The sequence below is a fragment of the Terrapene carolina genome, unplaced genomic scaffold (assembly GCF_002925995.2).
Source record: "Terrapene carolina triunguis isolate 2854851 unplaced genomic scaffold, T_m_triunguis-2.0 Scaffold67, whole genome shotgun sequence".
Lineage (NCBI taxonomy): Eukaryota > Metazoa > Chordata > Testudines > Emydidae > Terrapene > Terrapene triunguis.
In genome coordinates, this window is record NW_020664418.1 from 7,342,687 (window position 1) to 7,351,120 (window position 8,434).

General features: G+C 50.2%; 1 protein-coding gene across 1 annotated transcript in view; it reads left to right on the forward strand.

Moving 5' to 3' along the window:
- Nucleotides 1-7,808, forward strand: part of HCN4 (hyperpolarization activated cyclic nucleotide gated potassium channel 4) — a 176,694-nt gene extending 168,886 nt beyond the window's left edge. The window contains exon 8 of the mRNA XM_024213759.2: nucleotides 6,253-7,808. Coding sequence (XP_024069527.2) covers nucleotides 6,253-7,808 — 1,556 coding nt within the window. The remainder of the gene's footprint in view (nucleotides 1-6,252) is intronic.
- The last annotated feature ends 626 nt before the right edge of the window (nucleotides 7,809-8,434 follow it).

The following is an 8,434-nucleotide window of genomic DNA, read 5'->3' on the forward strand; positions in this document are numbered from 1 at the left end:
CCCCCCCCCCCCCCCCCCCCGCGTTCTTACACGTCTGGGTGAGGAGGATATGGAACATGGTGAGGGGGGAGGGAGGTTATACAGCGGCTGCAGCGGCACTCTGTCATCCTGCTGCCGTTCCTGAAGCTCCACCAGACGGCGGAGCATGTCCGTTTGATCACGAAGCAGCCCCAGCGTTGCAGCCTGCCACCTCTCATCTCGTGCGTCCCTCAAGACCTCATGTTCACTGGCATCTTTCATAAATTTAGATACAGTGTCCTTCCACTCATTCAAATGAGCTCTTTCATTGCGGGTGGCTTCCATTATTTCTGTGAACATGTCGTCTCGCGTCCTCTTTCTGCGACACCTTATCTGAGATAGCCTTTGGGACGGAGGAGGGAGGCTTGAAAAATTTGCAGCTGCTGTAGGGAAGGTTGAAAGAAAGGAGTGAATTTTTTAAATTGATACATTTTACAGAACAATACTTATACTTTTTCATGGTGAAAAACACTATTCACATTACATAGCACATGTGATTTCAGTACAAGGTCGCATTTTCCATCTTAATATTGAGTGCCTGTGGCTTTGGTGTTAGAGATCACAGACGCAGGTCCGGGCAACAGAATTCAGCTTGCAGGCAGCCATGGTAAGCCATTGTCTTTCGGCTACTGCGCCCTCCTTTCCCACATACCAAGCAAAGCCTGTTGACTGCTGCGGTTTTCCTGTTCACCTTCAGCAGCAGAAAACAAACTAACCCCCCCACCATCCAATTCTCTGGGATGCTCGCTGTATCCCTCCCCCCACCGCATGGCAGGTACGAGGGAAGATCCCTGCAGAAACCAAACTAACCCCCCCGCCCCCCCCGCCATGAATTCCCTGGGATGATCGCTTTACTCCTCCCCCCACAGCGTGGCTGGTATCAGGGAAGATCCCTGCTAGCCAAACGCGAAAAGCTCTGGGCCAATTCCCCCCCCCCGCCCCCGCGCTTGGCTAACTGCAGGGAAGGATTTCTTTTCAGCCACAGGCAAACAACCCAGTAGGAACGGCCACCTCTGTCCCCTTAATTAAGTTCCCGTATTTCAACCAGGTTACCATGGGCGATATCACTCTCCTGAGGATTACACAGCAAGATAAAGAACGGATGTTGCTTGAATGCCAGCAAACACCGGGACCATACGCTGCCAGGCTTTGTCAGGCAATGATACCAGATTACTTGCTGCAAGCATGGCGTGGTCAAGTGTCCTACCATGGAGGATGGAATAAAGCGGCACTGCCCAGAAACCTTGTGGCAAGGCTTTTGGAGTACCTCCAGGAGAGCTTCATGGAGATGTCCCTGGAGGATTTCCGCTCCATCCCCAGACACGTTAACAGACTTTTCCAGTAGCTGTACTGGCCACGAATGCATCCCAAGTCCTCAGGGCAAATTAATCATTAAAAAACGCTTGCTTTTAAACCATGTTTTATATTTTAAAAGGTAAACTCACCTGAGGTCCCTTCCATGGGGTCATGGTCTTGGCTACTGGCTTGGGAGGCTTGGGAGGGTACTTCAGTCAGGCTGAGAAAAAGCTCCTGGCTGTTGGGGAGAACGGAGTGCTGGGTGCTCTCTGCAAGCTCGTCCTCCTCCTCCTCCTCCTCTTCCCCATCCGCAGAATCCTCAGGTGTAGAGACTATCCCTGACCCGGTTTCCACGATCACAGGTGGGGTAGTGGTGGCAGCCCCCCCTAGAATTGCATGCAGCTCGGCGTAGAAGCGGCATGTCCGCGGCTCTGATCCGGAGCGACCGTTTGCCTCCTTTGTTTTTTGATAGGCTTGTCTGAGCTCCTTCACTTTCACGCGGCACTTATCTGAGTCCCTATTGTGGCCTCTCTCCATCATGCCCGTGGAGATTTTTTCAAAAGTTTTGGCATTTCGTCTTTTCGAACGAAGTTCTGCTAGCACTGAATCCTCTCCCCATACAGCGATCAGATCCAGTACCTCCCGTGCGGTCCATGCTGGTGCTCTTTTTCGATTATCAGCCTGCATGGTTACCTGTGCTGATGAGCTGAGGTATCTGTGGTATCTGTGGTCACCTGTGCTCTCCATGCTGGGCAAACAGGAAATGAAATTCAAATTTTCCTGGGGCTTTTCCTGTCTACCTGGCCAGTGCATGCGAGTTCACATTGCTGTCCAGAGCAGTCACAATGGTGCACTCTGGGACAGCTCTCGGAGGCCAATACCATCGAATTGCGGCCACACTAACCCTAATTCGAATTGACAAAATCGATTTTGGCGCTACTCCGCTCTTCGGGGTGGAGTACAGAAATCGATTTTAAGCGCCCTTTATTTCGAACTAAATGGCTCCGTTGTGTGGACGGGTGAAGGGTTAATTCGAATTAACGCTGCTAAATCCGAATTAAAGTCGTAGTGTAGACCAGGCCCAAGTCAAATCCTTAGAACTTGTCTACATGTGAAAGTTAATCTGGAATAATGATCTCAACAAAGAATGATGACAAGTTTATCTGACAAGCCCTATTTTCCATAAACTTTATTGACTGGCATTAATTATGCTGACATTCTTTAATTCTGAAGATGCGAGGTGGCTGTGGTGCCAGAGTTCAGGATGGAAGGTGTTTACAGATCCAATCTGCCATACTGTGCCTGTGTCTAATTCAAATTCTGCAAACCCTCTGGGAGGAACGGTGTTTGTCAGTCCTGGTTTTGGATGGGAGCTGAAAGTGCAGGCAGGAACCTGGGGCACTGAAACAGAATGAGAAAGGAAGTTAACGAATTGGTGTGGAGCTTGAGGAAAGTTTTGTTTGGGATGAAGGTTAATGCTTTTGATTTAATCCAAACTGGCTGGCGCCTTGGGATGCCATTGTATGCTCACCTTGAACCCCAGCCACAAGACAAGCTGCCATGCACACGCGCACTCCTGAGTGCTGCATGCAGGTTACTACTGACTAACCTGAGCCCTCCAAATCCTGCCAGCACCAAGAAACAAAAGCTAAAGGGAAACCCACAGGCAGCTGCTCTAATATCTTCAGGATGGCATCAGCTGGGAGTGTGGACTGCCCTTGAAAAGTCAAGTGATGGATTTAATTGAAGCCAGTTTGTTAAGGATATGATACAAACTCCTATGAGCAGCAACTCCTCATGCAGCAATGCTGTAACAGAATAGTTCGTTTTCATTAGGCTTTGAGGATACAACTAAATTCTGATGCATCAGACGTTCTCTTCCATTGAGAAGGTGCCGTGCGTAGGCGTCGACTCTGTGGGTGCTCCGGGGCTGGAGCACCCATGGGGAAAAATTAGTGGGTGCACCCACCAGCAGCCAAGCTACTCTCCACCCCCGCCTCTGCCTACCTCCCAGCACTTCCCGCCCGGCCACTGCCAAACAGCTGTTTGGCCACTCCGGGGGTGGGGGGGGAGCGGGAATGTGGCGCGCTCTGGGGAGGAGGTGGGGAAGAGGCGGGGCCAGTGCCAGTGTGGGGATTTGGGGAAGGAGTCACAATGGGGCTGGGCAGGGACGGGGACTTTGGGGAAGGGTTTGGAATGGGGGCAGGGGCGGGGGCAGGGACAGAGGGGGGGTCAAGCACCCACCGGCGGGAGTAGAAGTCAGCGCCTATGGTGCTGTGATCTGGTGAAAGGGCTCCTCACTCATAGCTCAAATCTGTTCTTTAATCACGTGAAATTTCCCCTCAGCGCCAGGTGCATTCTGGGGCCAGGCAAACTTGTGTCACTGAATTTTGCAACACTTGGAAAGGGCAAAGTGCTGGGTAATATTACACTGCAAGGCTGAACGTTGAGCTGGAACTTAAATTTGATTGGCTTGGAATTCTGCTTACAAGGCACTAATGAAACAATAATGGCAGGCAATCTGCTGCACAGAGAGCTTTCACCTGGGCCAGCAGAGCCTTTGGGGAGGGAGAGTTCTTCTGTCCCTAGTGCACAAAGACTTCCTCTCAGCTAGAAGCACCTGCTTTGCTTACCTCCCTGCTAGGGAAACTGCGAGGCTTAGGGTGAAGTCCTGGCTCCATTGACAGAGTTCACATTGACTTCAGTGGAGCCAGGATTTCATCCTTAATTCCTTACCATTTGTAAAGTGCTTTGAGAGTCTGGGGCAAAGGGGTCTAGAGATAACTTAAATGTCACAGTCACCCTTAAAGGGGAAATGGACATAGGGTGACCAGATGTCCCGTTTTATAGGGACAGTCCCGATTTTTGGGTCTTTTTCTAATATAGGCTCCTATTACCCTCCACCCCCTGTCCCGATTTTTCACATTTGCTGTCTGGTTACCCTAAATGGACATGGGATTAAATGATGGAGAACATGGGGGAAGGATGTTCTTGTGAATCCAAACAATGGTTGAAGAGCTTTGCAAAACCTCCAAGGCAAGGAGGCGGTTCCACTGTCTCTCCCTCAGTCCTGCAGGGTAATGCACAGTGACTAATGATTAGAAGTTGTATGCACCCAGCACAGTGTGCTGTGCAGTGTCTCTGTTCACTCTATTCAGATCATCCGCTATGCTTGAGCTAGGTGGAGGTGGCTTTAGGTCACCTATGCACTCCCCCAATACTTGGGCTGGCTGGGGGTTGGTCCAGGTCCCAGCATAGAATACAGCAGCCTCTGGGATACTCTGGGATTATGCCAAGCCACTCCCAGCCCCTTTGTGGCAGCCAAGGCTTGCTTGGGTGTAGGAATGCTCAGTCATGCCCCCTTTCTGCTAGGAATGCCCCCGGTACCAAGATACAGGAGATGGGGATGATTTAGAGTATTCTCTGACAGTTCTGCTCCATTGGAGGGGTCTCCGATGCCTCAGGGGCACAGTTCGTCAGGCTTGATGGCTGCTTTGCACAGGAGGAGGGCTGAGGATCTGACTCACCATGTCTCACTAGCCCAGTAGGTGCAATGAGATGTAGACTGGATACGAAGGAGGGATGTCTAGCGATTAGCTCAGGAGACTGGGATTCAGCGCTCTTGGGTGCTGTCACTGCCTTGCTGTGTAATCTAGGGCAAACCACTTCACCTCTCCGTGCCTTGGTTTACCCAGCTGTAAAAAATATTGGGACAATAATAGTGACCATACTGAGTTGTTGAGATGCAAAATCATTTGAAATTAGTCAAGCGCTGTCATACCCTAGGTTGAAAGGTGCTACAGAAGTGCTGAGTGTTAGCTAGAAAAGTGTTAATAAAAGGCCTGCTGCAGAAAATAACTTACCATTCACCAGAGGAAATTTGTCCAAGAAAATCCAAAGTTGTATGTGTGGCATACATGGCTTCTGCCTTTCTGCAGCTGGGTTTTATCAGGTACGGTTCCATCCTGAGAACATGTTGAGCTTCTCCAGAAAACTGCAGGAACGTGCAATGGCCAGGAAACCCCACTAAACCTTGGCCTCTGTTTTGGATTCCCTCCAGGTGAGAAGAAAGGCCCAGCTGCCACTTCAGGAGCTGTTTGTTGAAAGCCTGTCAGGGATGGTCTAGATAATACTTAGTTCTGCCATGAGTGCAGGGGACTGGACTAGATGACCTCTCAAGGTCCCTCCCAGTCTTACGATTGTACAATTCAAAGGAATCCAGGGTGGTGGCAGCACGAGGAACATGCAGCAGGAATAGAATTTGGGGGAAAGTCGGAGTACTCACCCAAGGTCCACCCACAAACCAAGCTCCACCCACTTGAGATACCAAAATGAAATGTCGCTGAAAGCAGATCTTTACAAAATCATCCCTCAGCACTGGATCAGGGGTGAAATAGTTAACGTTTGTATTTAAAAAGTTTTGCCATTAGACTTCAGAGTAAACTAATCCATTGAGGTTAATGAGGCAGAGCTATTGTTTCAGGTTCTCTGCAGGCTCAGGCAGACATCACTGACATAGTTACACTCAGTTCATATGTTTGGTGTTTTCTTTGTAACCACCAGCACTACAGAGTAATTGTTTAAATGGAAGTTGAGATTCTGAAGCACAAGATAATAGCCTCCAGACAAAAAAAAGCAGTTTGCCAATCTGCCCTGACCTGGTCCCTTAAAACACCGGGTGAGCAAGACTCCTCATGCCCCATGAGGCAAGATCTTATGGGACACTACTTGGCTAGCGGATGTAGTGTATGTGAACTTATCGGCTGGCACAAAGGTGCCATGGCACCTCAATTTGAGGGAACAAATGAGAATGGGGCAACGTGGCCCTAAAATGAACTGGGAGGTGCAGGCAGTGGCCTTCAATTGATACCTGCTGAAAGGTTTGCCCCTTGCTTTTACCAATCAGACTGATTATTCCTCTCTCCTTTTTTTCTACAGGTAAGAAAAATTCCATCCTGCTGCATAAAGTCCAGCACGACCTCAACTCTGGTGTCTTCAACTACCAGGAGAATGAGATCATCCAGCAGATTGTGCAGCATGACAGAGAGATGGCACACTGCGCTCACAATGTTCAGGCCGCGGCCGCCGCGGCTGCAGCTTCCACACCAACCCCCGTCATCTGGACTCCACTGATCCAGGCGCCCTTGCAAGCTGCAGCAGCCACCACTTCAGTAGCAATAGCTCTGACCCACCACCCACACCTCCCGACGGCTATATTCCGTTCTCCAGTGTCTGTCTTGGGTTCCTTGGGGCAGCCATCCAGCCAGACACCGAGACAACTGAAAAGGCTTCAGTCTATTATACCATCAGCTGGTCCTTCTGCCGTAGGTTCTCCATCCAGCACGCCATCCCAGCTGCACACTCCAGTAGCTGAAACCCCTTCATCATCTTCCTTCCAAATCCAGCAGCTGACAGGATTCACGGCCTCTGCTGGCTTAGGCCAGTTCCATCAGGTCTCGGTTGGATCTCCTTCCCCTGGCTCAAGCCAACAGTGCTTGGGTGGCACATCATCATCAGGATTAAACCAGTTTCAACAGGCACCTTCAGGGTCTCCTTTAGGGACAGCTCAGCAGCAGCCACTTTCCAGCAACACTCCACCTAGTGGGTTTGGCCACTTTCAGCAGGCCACCACTAGCTCTCCATCTACTTCCTTCACCCAGCTCTCGTCAAACTCACCTAGCAATCTTCTCAACCAATTCCAGCCCACCACCCCCAGGCCACCGCAGGTGGGACAGTTACAGCCACTCACGGGAAGTGGAACTTTGGGAGGAATGAACCACTTTCAACCTCCTCCTTCTTCCAGTTCTCCATCCTCTAGCTTAAGCCAGCTGGCACAAGCCTCTGGAGGCTCCCTTTCAGCGCTGTGCCAAATCCAACCAAGTGCATTAGGTTCTGCAACTGGGATGATAGGCCACCAGGAAAGGTCACCTTTTGCCTCCATGTCTCCACTGCAGCAGCCTGGTGTAGCCTCCTCTTGTTACACCCCTTCTGGCCTTAGTCCTCCTAGTCAGAGCCCAGTGGCCGCAAGAACTTTCCAGTGTGGCCCTGCCAGGGCCTCCGGCTCTCATGGATCTTTGCTCATGCCTCAGACCTCCAGCCTGCCTCCACTGGTCCTTCAACCCAAGAGCTCTCCACATTTGCCACCAAGACGCCTGAGCCAGGACATCAAGTTGATTTCTGCTTCCCAGCCATCTTTGCCCCAAGAATTGGCTCAGACTCTGAGCCAAAGCTCTCCTCTTTCCTCTAGAGAGTCTGTTCTGAGCTTCTTTCCTTTCTCTGGGGGAGGGTCTGAACTTCTCGGGAAGCCATGTAGCTCTATTCCTGGGCGTATGACTTTGCCGCGTCAGATGTCCTCAGGTTCTCTGCCACACCCACTAGTGTTTGGAGCCAGTGCTGTCATTGCTCCCTCCCTGACTGCTGGTGGGAGGAAAGAATCTGTTGTGCTCCCTGGGGAGCTAGAACCTGTCAGATCCAAACTTCCCTCCAATTTGTGAGGATCTCTTCTCAAAGCAGTTTCTGTCACTCATGCAATTCAGTTCCTGATCAGACTTTCACAAGTCATTGCTTTCCTTTTTCTTTCTTTATTTGTCTTTCTTTCTTTAGGTTTGACTGTGATTAGCGATAAACAAAAAGAAGATAACCAGGTATACTTAGAGCTATAGATTTTTGGCCACTTGATTTTATAGAGTATTTTAATACGTGGAGCAAAAGAAAATGAAGAAATTTAATCCACTGAGGTAACACACAGATACAATGTTTGCCTGAGCTGGAACTTGTGAATGATCAGCCATAGAGCCACCAAAAGGTTTTCCTGTTGAGACGCAGATCCCAGGTTGACATGGGCAGGAGAAGGAACATTGGGCCAGGTCCATAGCTGGTGTATTTTGGAACAGCTCCATTTGAAGAGCTGTGTTGATTTGCACCAGCTGGAGATCTGGCCTTTAGTGTCTAGATTTGGAGGTCCTGAGCAGTTTGCTGTGCACATCGGAAGGTTCTGATTCCCCCATGGTTTTCTCGTGTCCTCAGTGGATTGCAGAGGAAGTGACGGAGGGTCAGTATTGCTAATGCAGTTCCCTGTAGAGATTAGAATCACAAGGGCAGGGGGTTTGCTTTTCCCTTT